The sequence below is a fragment of the Tachysurus vachellii genome, chromosome 20, assembly GCF_030014155.1.
Source record: "Tachysurus vachellii isolate PV-2020 chromosome 20, HZAU_Pvac_v1, whole genome shotgun sequence".
In the NCBI taxonomy this organism is placed as follows: Eukaryota; Metazoa; Chordata; class Actinopteri; order Siluriformes; family Bagridae; genus Tachysurus; species Tachysurus vachellii.
In genome coordinates, this window is record NC_083479.1 from 8,213,656 (window position 1) to 8,236,645 (window position 22,990).

At 36.3% G+C, this 22,990-nt stretch overlaps 1 protein-coding gene across 3 annotated transcripts in view; it reads right to left on the reverse strand.

Moving 5' to 3' along the window:
• rxfp2a (relaxin family peptide receptor 2a) overlaps positions 1-22,990 on the reverse strand; it is a 58,647-nt gene that overhangs the window by 26,466 nt on the left and 9,191 nt on the right. For 2 of the 3 annotated variants that reach the window (XM_060896339.1, XM_060896337.1), the window contains exons 2-7: positions 13,996-14,139; positions 9,683-9,763; positions 9,231-9,336; positions 8,545-8,616; positions 4,661-4,732; positions 4,487-4,582 (exon numbers count right to left, since the gene is read on the reverse strand). In XM_060896339.1, the coding sequence (XP_060752322.1) occupies positions 4,487-4,582; positions 4,661-4,732; positions 8,545-8,616; positions 9,231-9,336; positions 9,683-9,763; positions 13,996-14,139 (571 nt within the window). The remainder of the gene's footprint in view (positions 1-4,486; positions 4,583-4,660; positions 4,733-8,544; positions 8,617-9,230; positions 9,337-9,682; positions 9,764-13,995; positions 14,140-22,990) is intronic. The other variant, XM_060896340.1, reaches the window with a different exon arrangement.

Here is a 22,990-nt window from a genome sequence, read left to right on the forward strand (position 1 = left end):
TGGAAAAAATTGTTAAACATTCTTATTTAAGGATAGTGGTCACATGAAGTCATTAATTATCACACAGTTGTTTGACTGATTTTAAAAACTTATGATAACTGCAATTATCTAAACAATTCTGATCAAAAGTTTAAATATGCTTGAATTTTTGGCCACATTATAAACACACAGATTGACAAACAGAGGTTTAAATGGCTATTAAAGGCACATTTCCACACTTGTGACTCATTGTAATTGAAATCAGTGTTTGTGCATAAATAGTCAGTGAGTTTCTCAGCTCATGAGGTGATGCACTAAAATGGCTGGATACTGCAGCTTGGGGAAGAAAAAAGAACTGCCAATGGACCTGCGTAATAAGATAGTTGAACTTTATAAAGCAGGAAAAGGATATAAAAAGATCTCAACACTTGAAAATTCCAGTCAGTACTGTTCAAACTCTGATAAAGAGGTGGAATATTAGAGGTTCTGTTTATACTAAGCCACAGTCAGGTAGACCAAGAAAGATTTTACCCACTACTGCCAGAAGAATTTTTCTTTTCTCTTCAAAGAAAAACTCACAAACAACTTTGAGAGAAATACAGGCTGCTCTGGAAAAAAGTGTTGTTTCAAGGAGCACAATAAGGAGATAGTCGTTACGGCGCCTGTGCCACAAAAAGGTCCGCCTTCAGAAAGCACCTAGACAAGCCTCACAGCTTCTGGAGCAGAGCCATTTGGAGTGATTAGACCTTTAATGAGACAACCATAAACACCATGTTTGGAGATGAATCAACAAGACCTATGGTGAAAAGTACACCATCCCCACTGTAAAACATGGAGGTGAATTGCTTATGATTTGGTCTGTGTGAGCTCCAGTGGCACAGGGAAGTTAGTAAAAACCGACGGTAAGTTGAATGCAGCATGTTGTCAGAAAATAAGCTGCGCATGGGACACTCTTGGATGTTCCAACATGACAATGATCCAAAGCACAAGGCAAGGTTGACCATCTAATGGCTGCAGCAGAAAAAAGTGATGGTTTTGGATTTGGCCATCAGTCTTCTGAACTCAAAATCATTGAGCCACTTTAGGGAGATTTCAAACATGTAGTTTGTACAAGACAACCAAAAAAATACAGGAACTGGTGGCACTTTGCCAAGAAGAATGGGCAGCTATACCACCTGAGAGAATTAAGGACCTCATGTACAATTATTTCAAAAGACTGCATGCCATCATTGATGCTAAAAGGGTAAAGATATTAAGAACTGAATGTATGCAAACTTTTGAACAGGGATGATGTCCTTATTTTCTTTTTTATGTTTTGTTTGATGATTGTGCCATTCTGTTACACCTCACATATTAACTTGAGTCCTATAAGAAATAAAATACATTTGTTCTTCTCACTCATATTTTCTTTAAAATATGGAACACAACCTGCAAATTCTTCCAAGGTATGCAAACCTTTGAGCACAACTGTGTGTATGTGTGTGTATAATTCTCCTATTAAAAATTGAGCACTGAAATGAATGACTACTCAGTTACAGTAAATAAATGGTCAGACATGCACCAAATTAGTTTTTTTTTATTTATAATAATAGTATTTGGTTTATGGTGATGTAAATAGTTGCCAATGTTATCTTAATATGGTGGCCGAGAAGTGCAAAACAAATTAACAAATCCGAAAACAAATTAACAAATCCGAAAACAAATTAACAAATCCGAAAACAAATTAACAAATCCGAAAACACATGAAAAATCCGAAAAACACATTAACAAATCCGAAAACACATTAACAAATCCGAAAACACATTAACAAATCCGGAAACACATTAACAAATCCGAAAACACAACGACGTCAGACAACCCAGAAACGGTAGTGTATCGTTTTTGAATGGAAACTTACCGATCATTGGACAAGACACCTGTCACTCAAGATATACAGGTATGGAATCTTATGTGTAATGTGTAAAGTTCTCTGTTTAAATATATGAAAATAACAGAATTAATCCACAGTAATCCATTCCATCCATCCATTCCAACTTTTCCCTGCGGCAGACTGTTGAACTTCATGTATACCTTGAGTGACAGGTGTCTTGTCCAATCACAAACTATACCAACCGCTTCCGGGTTGTCTGAAATGTCGTTGTGTTTTCTGATTTGTTAATGTGTTTCGTGCACCGATTCAGACAACCCAGAAGCGGTAGGTATAGTTTGTGAATGGAAACTTACCGATCACTGGACATGACACCTGTCATATAAAGATATATTTGTTTTCGGATTTGTTAATTTGTTTTGGGATTTGTTAATGTGTTTTCAGATTTGTTAATGTGTTTTCAGATTTGTTAATTTGTTTTGCACTTCACGGCCACCATATCTTAAGCATGGCAGACTCTAAACAAGTGCTGAGGTAACAGTTTTCAGATATTCAGTCGTCCTTCAGTCCTCCAAAGACACAGAGAAAACTCAAATTTTATTTTTATTTTGAAAAATAGTGTGTAGCTTTTGTTGATATCATTGCTTGATCCTTATAAGAAAGCATATTCAAAATAGGCTGACTGTAGATCACTCAGGGACATGTGCAGAAAGACTAACTGTCTGAGCAGTTCTTATACTCAGTAGAGTACAAGCGTAGAACATTGAGTAATTCTCCACCTCAGATATCCAATGTGGAATCAGACAACCTTTTCTGAATGTTGAGTAATTCTTACAGTATACTCTTCTCCTCCTATTAAAAAACAGCATCTCCTCAAATGTTTTCATCAATAGCCAAACTAACAGTATAAACTCTGAGTGATTCTTATCCTAAAGACATTAAATTATTAAAAGCATGAAGAATCTTAGTCTCAGGGTATTCATAGTATTTTTGGTGGCTAACATTATTTGAAAGGTGCACCTCAAGCCACGTTACCAAACCCATTACAACAGTCTCTACTAGATTCAAAGGCCAAGGCCTGGCTGTCCACAACAAAAGGAAGTATGACTCAAGGTTATGTAACTGTGGTTCTACAACTGAATAAAGGCCTGAGTAGGAAATGTTTTGAAAAGACTGAGATTTGATTTTGTGTGATGTATAGTGTCCTAAAATGCATTTTGTAATTTTATTAACAGCTCTGGTTAGTTGTTAGCGGTCTCAATTATCTCTAGGCATAAGAAATATGGTGTACAGGACATATCACCAGTCACGAGCTTGAATACTTATTTGTCATTGTCCAACAGACAGTTTGATAATGTTTCATGCCCATGTATACATTTATTTTTAATACTTAAAGGAAGTAGTTTTAATGACATTAGAAAGACATGAACACCTTTACCAAATTAGGAAGCTGATTAGAAGAACTGGCCGTGAGTATAAGCCAATCTCAAGAGAAGTGGCAGGTCAGCTGGATCACTTGGCTTGGCAAGTTTGGCCAGAGCATGAGCGTGACATGAAAGAGAAGATAAAAGATATGCACAAAGCATCTCAACCCTTGAAAGAGCTCTTAAGGTCAAAAAGTCAGGAGTAGGAAGAAGGCCTTTTAAGAGGCTTATGTTTTTTTAGCAGAGGAGAACATGGCCAAAAGGTGAAGAGGGAGAAAATAAATTATTATCATTATTTCAATAAATAATGATAGTGAGTTAATAAAATGCTACAACAAGTAAATAAACAATTGATCCACTTTATGAGATCTGGAAACAACCTGATGGTCCTAAACTTAGTCCCTTCTCCGCTCTCAAAACTATACACACCCCATTAACGCATAACATTTTTTAAATGGTCATGTCTTGTGATTAAACCAGGTCAAGTGTGGTTTATTGTGTGTCTGCACTAAGGATATATTGGAGAACAACTAGAGAACGGGCCTATCTGAGATTTATTTTCTCTCGTATACTAATGTGATCTCTTACTTGCACTCTCTCTCTCTCTCTCTCTCTCTCTCTCTCTCACTGAGTAGTGAGCTGAGCATGTGTGTTTAAGCCATGAGCAGAGTAAAAGCCAAACCTCAGCAGAAAATGTTTAGTGAGCTGGAAAGCTGCAACATTGTGTTATTGACTGACTATAATGCTCATGCTATAAGAACAAATAAAAGTCATTTGGTCTGCTGTGTTCTCCTTCTGATATGCTACCTACTGTAGTTGCTACATTGATAAAAATGATTAAGTGGCTCCATCCTCAGAATGAATATTCACATCAGAACAAAGAACACACAGATGCGTCTATGCTGTATGACAATGGGAAGATTTCTTTAGTCTGATAGGGATAAGGAGCGAGCTAGATAATAGCTAATACTAATACTAATACGAGCTAGATAATAGATAATAGATAATACCTCTATGGGTATATTATCTAGCTCGCTCCTTATCCCTATGCTTCCTTGTAGATAATACGCAAGGTAGTATGACTTAAGCTTTACTAGTTTAGCAATTACTAGTTTTATAATAACTAGTTTTATAATTTTGTAACTTACTTCACAACTTACTCACAGAGGTTTAGCAATTCAATCTGATTATAGAGAAACCCCAAGTGTAGACCTACATTTCTTCAATCGTATAGGAGCTCTGAAAACAACTCCCCCAGTTTCCACTGATTTCCAGCTGTTTCAGCTCTTGAAAGTGGGAGACTTGACACATACTGTAGATGAAGTGATGCTTTATAAAAAAAATATCCATATTCATTGTTCTTATAAAAGAACCTGAAAAAAAGACTCACAGTTTTCTCAGTCTGATTAAGCCATTGAACGCACGACTGGAAACTTTATGAATGCTGTTATTCTGCAGAAACCTGTAGAAGAGAGAATTATACAGAGTAAGCTTAATGACATCCTGCTATGTGAAGAAACTAGATTAAAAACTCAAAATTCACCATAATATAATGCTTATTTGCAAATCACAATTAATTAATCATTTCCGAAAGGCCGTCAATAATCAACAGCAATGAACTAACACATTTTAATACTGTAATGAAATCAGCAATTTAATTAAAGGTACGGTCTCCGATATTTGAGAAATGCTTCAGAAAACTGCGTTGGGCTACCAAACAAAAAAATCAAAACAATCGTGTAGCCAATGTGCACAAAGGGGAAGGTCTTGTCAATATAGAAAGTGTTCAGTGTGCATGTGTGCATATTCACAGATTGGAGTTTCCCGAGTCAATAACTCCTGAGCTAAACGCTGTTACTACACAAATAACACCTCTTTTCTATCATAGTGATGTAGAGAGGCAGCTACAACCGCGTTTTGCTAGTAACAGCGTTTAGCTCAGGAGTTATTGACTCGGGAATTTCCAATCTGTGAATATGTGGCCAACTTCCTGCTCCTTCAGTTCTTTCCAGCGCTGGAAAGCTGATCCTATATTAACACGGGTCCTACTTCTTGCCTTATTGCCTTGCCTTGCATTATCCAAGGGTTACACATCATCAGTGCAGAATAAATCCTCTAAACCACTAGAGGTAAACCACTAAAGGACTGAGTTGGGAACCTGCTAAGACTTTGACCTTAAAACTAATGCATTATTTGTGATATAATATGTGTGTTTCTTCAAATAAATCCAGGAATACTACATACTGTAGCTTTTAACTTAATACATGTTTTGGAAGTGCATGCTGCCAGCCTTGTTGGCTTACAGCTGCAGCTGTAGATATGTCATATTTTTCACGATTAATATGATTCTACTGTTGAATTTGTTAATATTAATATAGTATGTAAGACTTCATATATTATAGATGGTGAAACATCTGTAGACATCTGATGCTTCCACTCATTTCAAATTCATACCAAAGATGTTCAGTGAGGTTGAAGTCATGGGATTTATATGAGGCTAGTTAATTATTTCAACAGAATATTAACCTGAAAGATGCCTGCTGTCAAGACAGAGTTCCAGTTCATCCCATGTGTGCATGGACTTCACTTTGTGTAGAAGAGACATTGTCATGCCTCCTTTTCCTTTATGCCGCCTTAGTACCATTAAAGGGAAACCGTAATGCTTGTTTTTTTGCTTCTGAAGATATTTTGGTTCGAGATCAAAAGATGAATAAGAACAGATCAGAACTTCAGCTTTCATTTCCTGTTCTTTACACCTAGATGTGTTAAACAACTCGGCGCATGGCACCCTTGGTGGCAGACCTCCCAATTTTTAAGGTGCTAAAAAGTATAAGAAGAGATAGTTTTAAATTAATTAACAATATTTTGTTGCTTATTCCTTGCTTGAAAAACCTGCATCACGCTGGCACTCCAAAGACATCACCATACCATAACATTGTTCATTTGAGAAGCTTTTTCAGGCTTGTGCTTCACTGTCCTCCAATTAGGTTAAGGTTTTGTGACTAACTTTTCTAGTCTAAAAACTTGGGCTTGCCTTTCCAGTGTTTACAGAGCAGACTTTATATATATTCTGTTTGGGATTTTTTTATTTTGTTATTTGTATGGAAAGAGGACAGAACCAGGACAACTTGCAAGTCTCCAAAAGAACTATGCATAAGCACACACACACACACACACATATACACACGCACACACACACACACACACACACACACACACACACACACACACATACTGTACACAGGAAGAGTGAAAGATAGAGAGATAGAAAGAGAGAGAGAGAGAGAGAGAGAGAGAAAGGGAGAGAGAGAAAGCGTAATAAAACTTAAAAAAACATAAAAAAATATAATTAAAGAAAGCAGTTATTGTATAAGCCCAATGTGGAAAAAATGTAAATTGCATGCAGTTTTGGAATAATCATATTATACAAAGAGAGTGGAGGCTTTTTCAATCTAAGTTAGACTCAGTGAGCTGCTGCTTTTGTCCTTTTATGTTTAACTTATGTACTGTAATACTAATGGTAGGGGCAAAACTACCAGACAATCCCTGCTTAACAGATATCATCACTGCAGACATTCTAAGACTTAAATTACCTTTGATTATCTTCCTTCCTGATATAGATTACTATAAATTCATTTGCATGGAGGATATTGGACCTTAATTAGTTATCTTTAAGATCTTCTGACTGTCAAACTTTCTCAATATCGCAATGATTTTCTCTGTGGATGTCTAGACATAATTCCTACAGTTGTGTCATTGAGGTTAGCATTGCAGGAAAGGGAATGGAGAGAAGAAAATAACCACAGACACACAGAGACAAATTAATGTGAAGTCGGAGTTTAGCATGGCGTCATTTTCGACCATGATGTCGTCCATGTTCGTCTTTTGTTAACAACCAGCTAGCCAGCAAACTGAACAAAGTGAACTATATAGTCAGTGTTATAGATTTTACAAGTGAATATATTTATTAAATAAAGCAAATACTTGTATATACAGTTTTGTACTGTATTTAATTGCTCAGTATAGTGTAATGTCTGACAGTGCGAGGGAGATTTGTGTTGTGTTGAGGCACTTGCTACATTCTGCAGATAAATGTTGATTTAATTCATTTTCTTTCATTTTTCCTGTTAGAGGTTAGAAATAGTGAGTTACAACCTCTAGTCAAATGCAGCATTGATGACAACGTTTAAAAATAGTTTTAAAATCAGCTACTAAGATCTTGTTTTATACTAAATAATTAGAAATAAATACATTTCTACAAAAAAAAAAATTTCAAATTGTGTGTCACGGGGTGTTTATTACAGTATATACAGTATCATGTATATAGTAGGATACTCACTATCCACTGTATTAGGAACACATATACATCTGCTCAGAATGCAGCTACCCAATTTGGCAATCATATGGCAGCAGCACAATGCATAAAATTATTAAGATGCAGGTCAAGAGCTTCAGTAAATGTTCACATCAAACATCAGACTAAAAAAATTGAGATATTTGTGACTAGAAGTGTGGCATGGATGTTGGTGCCGGTGGTGGGTTGGTTTGAGTATTTTATTTACTGCCAATCTTCTGAGACTTTCTCACACAGCAGTCTCAGGAGTTTGGTGTGAATGGTGTAAAAAATAAAAACACATTGAGTGAGAAACAGTCCTGTGGGTGGAAATGCCTTGTTAATTAGAGAGGTCAGAGGACAAGTCCAGTATCTGTACCAGTAATAGTCTCAGAGTCTTGTTTTTGGGTGACAGGAGTAGAACCTTCTGTTGACAGTGTGTTCAGAGATGCTTTTTATTTTGCTCATCAAGGGTGCAAAAACTTAATATTTATTTGAGTTACTATAGACTTCTTGTCAGGAGTTAATTCTCCTCAGACCCTCCATACTGTGTAAAGCCTAGAGACTCATGGTGTGACCAACAACCATGCCACAATTCAATTCACAGAGATCAGACTTTTTCTTCATTCTGATCTTCTGAAGTGAACATTAACTGGATGTATGTATGTATCTGCATGATTCTTTGCATTGTTCTGCTGCCGCATGATTGAATGATTGGATAACATCATAAATGAGCAGATGTACAGGTGTCCCTATTAATGTGGATAGCGAGTGTATGTTTTCAATGGAGCTTACAAAGAACTCCTCAAGAATTGACTTCTTTATAGACAACACATCATGAATTACAACTGAATGAATTACAACACATCACAACTACAGCGAACACTACATTTTGGTTACAAGTATTTTGATTTAATTTTGTGATGAATGTGGATACTCACAGTCGCTGCAGGTCAGCATATTTAGAGAACACATCATCAGGAAGCTCTCTCAGGTCATTGCTCTTTAGGGACCTGAGCAGTGACACAGCAGGATGGAAAAAAGACATTACTGTGTTACTATTATTAAGCTCCAAATAAGACTGAACAATGAAGTTGTGGTTAAAATGATCTAAAATGTCTCATTCAGAATTCAGCTATATGTTTTGCACTTCCCAAAATCAACTTATTCCCGAGTCTCATCCCTGTTTCAGTAAACTTTTTTCTAAAACTTGTTGATAAAATCATAACCAAAGACTGAAGATCACAAAACATAGTAGACTTTAACTTCATAGCAAATATTTGAGAGGAAGCACAAAAGCTTTTTCTCTCGTGTCATCTAATGGAGATTTTATGCAGATTTCTCTAAAGCTTCTTTGTGACTATTAGTATCTATTGTTGAAGGCGCTATTGAAATAAACCAGAACTGAACTGAACCGAATAAGGACATCATTTCAAAATAGATAAATACACTGTCTCTAGATTAGAGCACCAGGCAAATGGCATATATTGTGGCATATATAAGTGTAAGACATAGATGTTCTTGTCTATCTCTAAGCTGTATTACCAAAACAATACAAAACAAAAAAATCCCAAATGCATTCCAGTGTAGTAATAGTAATAGTAATCTCCCTGAGAAGAGTACATACAGCCAAGTCACGTTAGAGGAGAGGAGAGGCACGATACGCAAGTTCACCCCTACACATTCCACTTCTGTCTTGGTGCAGTCGCAGCTCTCCGGATACTGCTGAAGAGCTGGAAGAAATCATCAGGCACATACACGCATTCAAGTTCAGGTTAATTTGTGGAGCTGTAGTTGAATACCCAAAGGCAGATCTGCTGCTGCTTTATCCACCCACTGGGACCAAGAAGTATTGTGATGCATGACTATTTACACAGTGATGGCTGTCAGCAAACATAAAACATGCTTTAAGGCATAAAGTTTGTCCTACATCATATAAAAAAAAATGTGGGCATATAGGCTGTGTGATAAAAAATGTGCTGTGCATGTAATTTTAAACTATTGTTATCAGAGAATGTGTTATCTAAGTAAACCACATTTTTTAAATAAAAAGAAACAGTAAGAAAGAAATAAACATACCGCAGGCATCAGTGAGGTCCTGTGGTTCAGCTTTCTTTGTAATGGTGCGGTCAAAGATGTCGGCCCATCCACTGTTATCGCCTGAGGACAGAAAGCCACAGACATTTCAACTGAACCACCTGGCATTTTGGGTACATATTTATGTAGTCAAATGAATAATGCAGGTAGATATTTGTCTTCCAGATTTTTTTTGTGTTACTATGAATTGCTGTGGAATTCAATACCACATCCCACTAGTGTTAATTTCGTCAGACGAGACGAGACGAAATATGTTCGTCAACAACCTTTTTTTTCATGACTAAGACGAGACGATGACAAGACTGCACCACTGTCCAAAAACGCTGACTAAGACTAGATTAACATGCATTATTGTTGACGAAAAAAGACAAGACGAAAATGTTTTGTATAAAATAAAAACTAAGATAAAATCTCTGTTCATTTTCGTCTACAATTGTCTGCTTTTTCATCAGCTGTTACGCCTTTAAAATATTCAGAATGAGTTCGCGGCTTCGCGCTGTTGCTCAAGTTACAGGTCCGCGAAGCGGATCCCGCTTATTATATTGTTACCTACCAAATAAATCAATAATTTGACTCATAATGATGATTTAAAAAGGAGTTTATTGATTTAAAAACGATTGTATTGTTTCCGCTAAAGAAAATAGTACACTCCATCTCTACGGTTAGAATCCTGTGTGTCCATGGCAACGCTCTGTTTTTCATGGCAACGGTGTGTTATAGTTCGCAGCGGTCTGTTATCAAGAAATAAAATAGTGTGTGTAGAAAGAATTCATCCACACGACTCTCAAAAAAAAAAAAAAAAACTCCTGAGCGCAAGTCCACCCCTGGTCTAGGCGGCTTTTTGTGTTAAATTATATTTCCTGTCGCTGCACAGGCTCTTTTATTGTACATGACAGCTTATGTCCCGATGACCGGTCTTTGCATTACGATTAAAAGCAGTATCAATAAAGTAAAAAATGTGATGTGCAGTCAAGTTCGAGTGTATGCACTGTTTAAACGAGTGTTCTCAACTTCTCACTGATACTTTTGTGATTCGCGGAGTTTTGACAAGTTTTATAGCCTTGATATTGTTTCTTATTCAAAAGTGGTGACAGAAAAAACTCAGCACCCCCAACCTGAAACCTCTTCCCACACTTCTGTCACAATCACATCATAATCAAAATTAATAATTAGGCTTAAAAGCAAATGTATATGTAAGGGAATCAAGTTTAACAATTACATGTAATATTGTTCCAAATATCATCAATAATGGTGTGTATATACACATATATATACACACCTACAGTTTTGATCTTAGGCTTTTCATTAAGTTATTTATTTCCACTATAACACTTGTGTTCTGGATATTATTGCATTTAATGAGGCCTCGTTGTATTTATTCTTACAATAGATTCCAGATGTGGTCAAGCTACAATTTTTTGACTAAAACTAGACTAAAATTAAAAGACTTTTAGTCGACTAAAACTTGACTAAGATACCTTGAGTTTTCTTTTGACTAAAACTAGACTAAAATGACGAGACCTTTAGTTGACTAAAACTAAGACTAACAAAAAAGATATGTGAATGACTAAATTTGACTAAAACTAACAAGGACATTTGGCACAAGACTAAGACTAAGACTAAATTAAAAATAGGTGACGAAATTAACACTACAACCCACAACCTGTTAGATTCAATCCAGTGCATCTACCTGTGTGTTGAAATTGGCAACTGATTTATGCAGGGAGCTGAACAGTGTTGGTGATGAGTAAAATAACATTTAATAATTTCACTCACTTTTCTCATCAGCCACTTGATTAGGAACATCTGCTCATGCAAAACCATGCAGATATGGGTCGATGTTTACATCAAACATTAGAATATTTCTAATATCAATAACTTCTCAATGGCATAGTTGTTGGTTCCAGATTGGCTGCTTTTGAGTTTATCAGAAACTGTTGATCTCCTGGGATTTTCATACACAGCATTCTTTAACATTTTTACACAAAAGAAAAGTTATAAAGATTAATCACCTTTATCTTAGGATAAAAAAACATTTCTAACCTGAAAAAACTGGCATTGAGCATCAGCTCTGTATGTCAAATGAGAATTGAGAGATTGGCTTGAGCTTACATAAGTATACAATAGCTCATATAACCAGTCTTTACAACCATGTTGATCTCGAAATACAGCAGAAGATACGGTGGCCGGGAAGTGCAAAACAAATTAACAAAACCCAAACCAAATTAACAAAACCGAAAACACATTAACAAAACCCAAACCAAATTAACAAAACCCAAACCAAATTAACAAAACCGAAAACACATTAACAAAACCCAAACCAAATTAACAAAACCCAAACCAAATTAACAAAACCGAAAACACATTAACAAAACCCAAAACACATTAACAAAACCCAAACCAAATTAACAAAACCGAAAACACATTAACAAAACCGAAAACACATTAACAAAACCCAAACCAAATTAACAAAACCCAAACCAAATTAACAAAACCCAAACCAAATTAACAAATCAGAAAACACATTAACAAATTCGAAAACACAACGACAAGTCAGACAACCCAGAAATGGTAGTGTATCGTTTTTGAATGGAAACTTACCGATCATTGGACAAGACACCTGTCACTCAAGATATACAGGTATGGAATCTTATGTGTAATGTGTAAAGTTCTCCGTTTAAATAAAGTTCTCCGTTCAAGAAAATAACAGAATTAATCCACAGTAATCCATTCCATACATCCATTCCAACTTTTCCCTGTGGCAGACTGTTGAACTTCATGTATACTTTGAGTGACAGGTGTCTTGTCCAATCACAAACTATACCAACCGCTTCCGGGTTGTCTGAAATGTCGTTGTGTTTTCTGATTTGTTCATTTGTTTTCTGATTTGTTCATTTGTTTTCTGATTTGTTAATGTGTTTTCTGATTTGTTAATGTGTTTCATGCACCGATTCAGACAACCCGGAAGCGGTAGGTATAGTTTGTGAATGGAAACTTACCGATCATTGGACAAGACGACTGTCATTAAAGATATACAGGTGAATGAAAGGTGTCTCGTCCGATGATGGTAAGTTTCCATTAACAAATTATACCAACCGCTTCCGGGTTGTCTGACTTGTTAATGTGTTTTGGGTTTTGTTAATGTGTTTTGGGTTTTGTTAATGTGTTTTGGGTTTTGTTAATTTGGTTTGGGTTTTGTTAATTTGGTTTGGGTTTTGTTAATGTGTTTTCGGTTTTGTTAATTTGGTTTGGGTTTTGTTAATTTGGTTTGGGTTTTGTTAATTTGGTTTGGGTTTTGTTAATGTGTTTTGGGTTTTGTTAATTTGGTTTGGGTTTTGTTAATGTGGTTTGGGTTTTGTTAATGTGTTTTCGGTTTTGTTAATTTGGTTTGGGTTTTGTTAATGTGTTTTCGGTTTTGTTAATTTGGTTTGGGTTTTGTTAATGTGTTTTCGGTTTTGTTAATTTGGTTTGGGTTTTGTTAATTTGGTTTGGGTTTTGTTAATTTGGTTTGGGTTTTGTTAATTTGTTTTGCACTTCCCGGCCACCGTAAGAAGACCATTAACAACACCTTTACACACAGCAACTCACACTCATTTTTCTGCAACTGAGCAGTTGAGAGATAAGGGCCTTGAGATGGGCCTGGCAGTGGCAGCTTGGTGGAAGATTTAAACTCACAACCTTCCAATCAGTAACTCAACATCTTAACCACTGAGCTACCACTTCACTCTAATCATAGCAAGTTCCACTCCTGTCAGAAGGGAATAGACGTCTGAGCTTGGAAGATTTGCAGCATGAATGTGAAGCTGACAAATCTGTAGCAATTATGTGACACAATCATCTCAACATAGACCAAAACTTTAAAGCACTGTTTTCAACACCTTGTGGAATCCATGCCAAGAATTAAGGCTGTTCTTACAGTAAAGACTATCAAAGCCAGTATTAGTATGGATGTTTCTAATAAAGTGACCTTATAACAATCAATACTCTTACTAAATTATGTTTCTAAATGTTTTTAGATAATACTGGGAAACTATGCAATGCTAGCAGCCAACGGCTGGCAAACATATTGATTTTCATTAAAAAGCCTTGAGGGGCAGAGACGAGAACAGAAATAAAACTGAGAGAAACACATTAAAAGAAAATGTGATAACTAGTAAATAATACGAAACAAACCAATACAGTGAGATATATGGCTGTCACAATTGTTTACCAATTTTGTTGCAGTCATATTACAAATATTTAGACTTGATTCAATTCACTTGATGAATCATTATGCCTCTAACATACATACTTACCACAATGATCCTCATCTGCTCCATTCTTGCAGTCTCTGTGACCGTTGCATTGGAGCACCTGTGGTAGGCACACACTGGTATTCCCGCAGGGGAACTGGCCGAGTGGGCAGCCCTCCATCATCACCCTGCTGGCAAGCACGGTGACTGTTTCAAGGGAAGGAAAGAACAATAAAATATGAGAAATAAAATATATATAGCCTATGACTGTGCTATGACATTTAGCATTTAGCATGACATTTAGGCATTAATGATACAGTATAAACACTGTTACTTATTATCATTAACTAAAACTATCAGCTGCATTGTCCTGGTCAGCAGTGAATCTGGAGCCTATCCTATGAACACTAAGCACAATGAGGATTCACCCCTAGTGGGATGCCAGTCAATCAAAGGACGCCTTGCAGACACCTATTCATACACTCATTTGTATCTACAGGCAATTTAGTGTAGCATGCTTAGTGGGAGGAAAATGAAGAACAAAGCGGAAACCCTGGAGAACACAGTGAGAAAATCCACACAAGTACCAAAAAGAGCTCAGGTTCAAAATGGGGACCTTGGATCTGTGATGCAACAACACTACAATTTATGCCTACAGAACCTCACATCATAAATTATATTGTGCTGATGCCAATGGCAAATTAATCTTTTATCCACTTGAAACAGATTCAGCTAGTTGGCAGGGCTGTGAAAAGAATTAAAAGCTCAGTTGCTAGTGGGGTCAGGCAGGACTTATAATTATATAACTATTCATGGTAATTTTCCAAAAATCACATTTTTTTCCCTCACATCAGTTCAATATACACCAGAAATGGGAAATAAAGCCTTGTAGAAATTGATTTGAAATTGCCACCAGTATTCAGTGTATGTATTCATGGTAGCCCTGCTATGGACTGGCATCCCAGCCAGGTTGTATTTGTACCTTGAATCCAGAGTGCCTGGGAAATGCTACAGATTTACTGCCATCCCAACCAGGAAAAAGCAATACTGGAGATAAATAAAATTTTAAATCCGGATGTAGGCTGTGTATTTTCTGTGTAGATGTAAATTGAGAAATGCTTATTATTAAGTGTTCAGTGAATTATTACCATTTCTTATGAGTCTTTAACGATGAGCTTAACAAGCTTTTCTCACAAAGTGCATTTAACTTAATAAAACTCTTATTTGTTAGTTTCACAACAATTAGTTTTTTTATTTAACTATTATTCAATGGCATTTTGTTAAAACTGTGACAATAAGTGTTTAAACTGTAATTAAACATAACATTTTAACACTGCAGGTGACAAAAAACAGACTTACAGTGACAGTGTTTCCATATTAATCAAATGTATTATCTTTTACTGATGAGTGAAAAATTAAAGAAAAAAACAACATAAAAATAATGTGGTAAGCTATTGAGTCGCCGTATGCCATCACAGCAGTTTTAATACTACTCAGAGATTCTCCAAGTCTCTGGATCTGTGCTAGATGAACACCATTTTTCTAAATATATTCCTTTACCTGGTGTTTTGATAAAGGTAGAGGGTGCTGGCTAACACACTGCAGCTAATCTCCCCTAGCTGTTTAATTAATTTGAGGTATGGCATATGGCTTATTTTCATATTCATTAAGTCATTCAGTGAGCTCTTGTGCTTTATAGGATAGTGACATTGATATCTGTAAGAGACCATTTTAATATCTTAGTCTCTCAGACTATATTTATTAGCTAGCTTATAGTTTTTTTTTTTTCTAATAAAACACCATTTTTGGTTGCAGATTGTCAGCTAAATAATACTGTTATGATATGTGATTTTATAAGGTATTGTGATCACCGGAAGTGTTTGTAAGTGACATATGTCATGACGGTCGATATAGGTGTTTCCGGTTGCACCTTTGGGAAGTAATAAATGGCAACCAGGTGATTTGAAAGCACGAGCGACTCTTTGGCATCTTATTTGCTCACACATAACATGGTGTCAGAAGTAAAAAAAAATAAGAAGAAGGATTTAAAATTCGCGTTATGGATGGATTATAACCACCCGCAGGACTTGATTTGCATCATGGGAACCTGTCCGAAAACTGGAGACAATTTCGGCAAAGGTTTGAATTGTATTCTGTGGCAAGTGGCTATGCCAAGAGAACGGCAAAGTGCAATCGTCCCTTTTTCTTCATGTAGCGGGTGAAGATGCAGTTGAGGTTTATAATACTTTTACTTTTGAAAATGATGATGACAGATATAACTTGGTGAAAATTATGGAACAGTTTGAGACGTACTGTAATCCAAAAAAGAACATAACATATGAGAGATACAAGTTATTTACGTGTGTACAAGGAGAAATGTCAATCAGTCATAATGTAACAGAGTTGAGGAGAAAAGCCAAGTCTTGTGAGTTTGGAGAATTGGAGGAATCTCTTATAAGAGACAGGCTTGTCTGTGGAATTGAGTTGGATTCTTTTAGGGAGAGACTTCTAAGAGAAAGTGAAGCAACTTTTGGAAAACGTGTGCAGATATGCATCGCGGCGGAAACGATGAAAGCTCAGATGCAACAAATGCACGAGGAAAAAAAAGCACAGCTCACTATGACTGAGAGCAAACACATTGATGCAGTAAAACAAAAACAATGAGTGGAAAATGAAGACCAAGACAGAGAAAGCAAGTTTCAAGTGTAAAAGATGTGGTACAGAACATTTACCACGTAGTTGTCCAGCATTTGGCAAACAATGTAGAAACTGTGACAAAATGAATCATTTTGCAAAGATGTGCAGGTCTAGATGTGCAAAAAGTGCATGCTATTGCAGGAAATGTCACAGGATCGTGTGATGACTTATTTGTGGGAGTAGTACAAGCACAATCATTGAAGCACACAAAAGCATCACTGAAAGAAGAATGGAATGAACTGATTTGGAAATAGAAAAAACTTGTGTGAATTTTAAACTTGATACAGGTGCACAAGCAAATGTCATTCCCTATAGCCTGTTAGAGAAAATGGGCAAATGTTAGATGTTAAAAGAAATGTTAGAAGAATGTTAAAGAACACAAATGTGAAACTGTCTACATACACAGGAGAGCAAATCTCAGTGAAAGGTCAGTGTGACTTGGCAGTGAAATATAAGGCCATGCCACTGATTGTCAGATTTGTTGTGACAAAGAGAGAAGTCAAGCCAGTGCTGGGAATTCAAACATGTGAAGAATTTAATCTTGTAAAGAGAGTAATGATGATTAACAACCTGAATATTCACAGAGTCTGCAGACGTGTTTGAAGGCATGGGTTGTTTAGAAGGCGAACATGCTATCAAAGTGGATGAAAACATTACTCCAAAAGTACACCCACCACGACAAATACCAGTCGCCATGAGACAAAAGCTTAAAGCTGAGCTTGAAAGAATGGAAGGAATGAGGGTGATAAAGAAAGTTGAAGAGCCCACAAAATATGTGAATCCTTTTGAGATTGACCTTAATGCAGCAGTGATGCAAGAGCATTATCAATTGCCAACTGTTGATGAGATCACATGTAAGTTGCCTAAGGCTAAATATTTTTCAGTGCTTGATGCAAGCTCAGGCTTTTGGCAAATTAAACTGGATGATGCTATCTCTCATCTTTGTACTTTTAATACACCATTTGGACGTTATCGTTTCCTTCGTCTTCCTTTTGGAATTAATTCAGCTTCAGAAGTGTTCCACAAAAAGGTACCGCAGGTATTTGAAGGTATTGATGAAGTTGAATCATATATTGATGACATCCTTGTATGGGCTGAAACAAAAGAGCAGCATGACTACAGGTTAAGACAAGTGTTGGAAAGAGCACATGTCAAGAATTTCAGATTAAACAAGGATAAATGTAATATCTGTCTGGATGAAATAAAGTATTTAGGTCATATTATAACAAAGGATGGACTGAAACCTGATATGGCTAAATTATAAGCAGTAAGAGGAATGCCGATTCCCGAGTGCAAAAGAGATGTGTCTGTTTCTTGGAATGGTGACATTTCTTGCAAAATTTGTACCGAATTTATCACAGCATACAACAGTTCTACGTGATCTTGTAAGAGATGATCTTGTAAGAGATTGGCAGTGGCAAGATGAACATCAACAAGCATTTGAAAAGCTAAAACTAATGCTAACAGAAACCCCAATACTTGTTGATGTATACAATACAATACTGATGTGAGCCTACCAGTAACTGTCTCTGTAGATGCCTCCAAAAGTGGTTTAGGAGCAGTTTTGTTCAAGAGGATAGGCCTGTAGCATATGCTTCTCGTGCATTGACTGTGACAGAACAACGCTATGCTCAAATTGAAAAAGAAATGCTGGCAATAGTATTTGGTGTAGAACGCTTTCATCATTCATTTGTTTATGGTCGAGAGGTTGAAGTTCAAACAGATCACAAGCCACTAGAGATAATTCTGAAAAAGCCACTAAACAGAGTACCAGCTAGAATTCAAAGACTACTCATGAGACTGCAAAAGTATCAGCTGAATGTAAAATTTCGACCGGGAAAGGAAATGTATGTCGCTGATGCTCTGTCAAGAGCATGTTTGGCAGAAACTGAAACTTCAGAAAAAGTGGACATTACAGAGGCTCAGGTACATATGCTACTAACAAATGTGCCTGTGTCTGAAAAGAAGTTAACAGAATTTCAGAGAGAAACAGAAAAGGATGCCACATTGATGAAGTTGTTGAACTGGCCAAGGAAAATAAAAAAGTTCCTAAAGAAATTCAAAAGTACTGGAATTACAGAGAAATTTCTGCTGTTGGTGGAATTCTTTTCAAAGGAGAACAAATTATTGTTCCTGCTTCTATGAGAGCTGATATGTTACATCGGATTCATGAAAGTTATTTAGGCATCGAAAGTTGTAGAAGACCAGCAAGAGAGGTACTCTTATGGCCTGGAATGTCTAAGAGTATTGAAGACATGGTGAGTCATTGTGAAGTATGCAGTGCACATAGAAGGTTCCAGACTAAAGAGCCACTACATCCTCATAGTGTGCCAGATAGGCCTTGGCAAAAGATTGGAGTTGATTTGTTCACTCATAATAAAAAAGAGTATTTGATCATTGTGGACTAAGTTCATTGAAGTTGATTTGCTTAAGAATGACACCAGAAGTTTGACTGTGATCAAGTTGCTGAAGTCACAGTTTGCAAGGTATGGGATTCCTGAGGTACTAATTTCTGATAATGGACCGCAATTTGCTTCACAAGAATCTCGCATGTTCTCTAAAGAATGGGAGTTTCATCATAAAACAACAAGCCCCCACCATGCTCAATCAAATGGAATGGTTGAAAGGGCTGTACAAACTGTTAAACGTATGTGGAAAAAGACTGAAGCTGATGAAAGGGAAACACACTGAATCTGAGAAACACACCTTTGGAAACCATAGGAGTCTGTCCTGCACAATTACTAATGGGTCGGAGAGTGAGTAAGTGACGTATGTCATGATGGTGGATATAAGTCTTTCCGGTTGCACCTTTGGGAAGTAATAAATGGCAACCAGGTGATTTGAAAGCACGAGCGACTCTTTTTTTAGTCTTATTTGCTCACACGTAACAAATATGTCCAAATGAGAAGGATAAAAATAAATCACTCATACACAGTGTCCTGTGAAGAAAAACACTTTAGGAAAGTGACCAATCTTGTACATTTTTTAAATACTTGTAAATCTGTAAATTTGGCTTCTGACTACTGAATGTGAGCACAATTAACCACAGTGGCTGGCTGTGATTTTCATTTTTAGTAAAAGGTTTTTATCCCTGTGATGTATTGTACCTAGCTACCAAGAAGTTAAGTAAATTAAGTTGATCTGATCACAATGTGTCCCCTAGAGCAGCTTTTTTCTATTTACGATCTATATACTATTTTTCTATTGTGAATAAAAACTTTTAGGACAAGAATTTTTATCAATAAATGACCCAATCATTTATTATTTTACATAATATTCTTATTAAATTGAATTGAATTGTCAGTTCCAATGCCTAATGTTGTTCTTTTTTGCTTTCCATAAAGTTTAAAAAATAAACTGCTCTACCTCAAACAATTGCTACACAATATACAATAAACTCTATAATAGTCCCTTTTGGGAAACTGAAAGCTGCAGTAGGCATGTATGAGGTGATACTTATACAATTTTATGCAATTTTACTGATTTTATGTGTGCATAGATAGCCAGTTTTCTAACCATGATCAGATATACAAGACACATCAAACACCGGTCAGCTCAGAAGCTTTAAATAGCCTATTCCTATTAGTATCAATAGTAGCTTTGTTATTAAAAATCCAGTAAAAATATAATCAATGCACAGTTTGGGAATCTAGCTATTGTATGATAGGATGAAAAAGATCTAACGTATCATACTACAAGTCTTTATTACAAGTAATTTTTATTTTTGTTTGTTTGCAAAGTGGTCTTAGGTGAGGTTTTGATTCAAAGATGCTAATATTGCTAACAATGAAGTCATAGCAGATACAAAAAATAGCATACTGTATGTTGGTAGACATTTTGGTTGATGTGCCAAGCAGCAGTAAAAAAAAAGTCCTCTCCTTTTCTCTTTGTGAACAGGCATTTCTGCCTGACAAATATTGTGTGTGTTTGTGTGTGACCAGTGTTTTATCTGAGAAACTAGTAAAGCTTAGTTTACAGGTGTCTCCTGTGCCACTGTATATGTTGGGGTTCTCTGGTAATTAGGTCTGAATAAACTAGTCTTAAATTCAGCAAATGACATTTTGCAGAGCTGAAATAAAACAGTGACTTATTAAGCTCTGACAAGCACAGTGTCTAGTGAAAAAATTCCCCATTTGCGCAAGGGCTTTGTGCTTTGATTTATGGGTGGTTATCTAAAGCACAGTTAAAAATCTCCCATCCTGCTTGGAAGTACCATATGGCTTACTGCCTAGCACATGTACTCAAACAAAATTAATTTCCATACTTGAGTATTGATAAAAATGATTATTTTGTACTAAAACAAACTTCTTTTATTACAATTAATATTTGAAAACCACTCCTGAAGCTGCAAAAAGATCTGTCTATTATACCAAACATCTGGATTTTCTATTTTAGTAAAATACTTTTGAATAAATGGTCAGAGGTTTTATTTGAGATGCAGCTCATGACATGGTGGAAAACAATAAAAGGTTTTTAGAAGGAAAGTTATTTACAGAGGCTGTGGTTTTTATTCTTACAGAATATGGCTACATAAAGCAGGTAGAATAATGTTAGGACAATGTCGCTTGTGCTGTTGCTATTTCTGAATGTCTGCAAGTCACATGACGAGTATAAACCAGGCCACAATGATTCACGTCGGGTCGAACCATACTCACGCCACTCCAGTGCGAATTATTGGTCCATAACACCATGTCTCATCATATTTTATGCTTTTGTTTAGAGCTGGATGTGACAGCAGAAAAGAATACACCTTTTCAAACACACTTCCTGAGTTTTGTCATGGTGAAGAAATCTAACAACAAAAGAGTTTATGACTATCCTGGTAATTCAGTGTAAGAAATAATTAGTTGACATTTAATCAGATATAGTACTGTGGTAGTAAGGGAGTATAGATACAGTATAGTAGCACTATAAGGCTACTCTGTTTACTTGTTCCCCCAAAAAGACTGAGAAAAAGAAGTAATATATGTCTACCTTTTCCTATGTTCTAACAATGAGGGTGAGTTTTTAATCTTGTGCCATCATGTAGTTGGGGTGGGAAATTTTCTGAAACCTGGCACCTCCTGAAAGCACAAACCTCCCCTCAGGCTTTGTTGAGCTACACCTCAGTTCCACATGAAAGCTGCAAGGCCACTTAATGCTGGTGAAAATGTACTAAATTCACATAATTACATGTTTTCATTAAATATATGTGTACACCTCATTCCAAATGTTTCAACAATTAAAGGGTAAAAGCACAAAATGTCCGAGGCCACTTGCTTACTCCTTAATACTCTGTAGATAAAACACACAACAGACAACAAAAGTCTGATCCCAGCTACGAGACATCAAATTTTGCAAAAAATGGACTGGATAATAATGGACACATCACAATAGATCAGGCATGAGGCTTTTGTTGGCTACAATGTATTTTAATCCCCTGTCTCAATAACCATTTCTTTTTTATTTTAACAACAAAATCCTATGCAGTGGCTCATAAACTGGATAAAGGAGCTGCCAAATGGCACAATAGAAAAGGGGGGTAGGATGAATGGCATATGCTTTCTTCTCCGTCAATCACAGAAACACCCTCCATTTAAACTGTGGTCCTTTGTGAGCTTGTGTATGCAGAACACTTTATTCCAAGTGTTTTACGCTGCCGTTTGACACTGCTCAAAAAGTTGCAGAGGTTGGCTTCATGTATCCTGGAAGAAGCACATGTTTGCCCTGCTCTCCCTGGTTGATGGCTGTTGTGTGATGTGGAGAGTAATGGGGGCAGAGGGAATAAATAAAGCTGTGAGGAATCCAGTTCAATCAGCCACTAACCTTTATTGTGTTAATACCATAATAGTCTCCTACTCTTCTCACACTTTACATGTTAGGGTTAATTTTGAATTATGATCCATTTTAATGCTCTTTTTTATGTTATTATTCTACAAACCCCAAGTGAATTGTCTAATAAAAAGCTTAATTATTGTAAAAGCATTGTGGGTGATTTAGAACTAAAGCCAAAGCAGTGTACGGACACAATCCAATTGAAGTCAGTGATGAGATGAAATTAGCAAGCCAAAAGCAAAACAAAAAGGTTGCTTTTCTATACAGATGATAATTAGTTGTGTTTTATAGGCTCTGCACTATGCAGAGCTTAATATATACATATACCTGGCAATACAGTTTCAGTTCAAAGTGGTGTGGACCAGGTACTATTGTTGAAAGCTCATGTCACGGCAGGAAAAAGACACAATCCAATTATTGCCCACACTGTGACACGATGATCCAGCCAAAAGCAACCAAGAAGGCAGTTTGTTCTTGGACACTGATGATGCTAAGCACAATAACACAACCTAGAAAGAACAGCATCTAAAAAAAAAAACAAATTTTC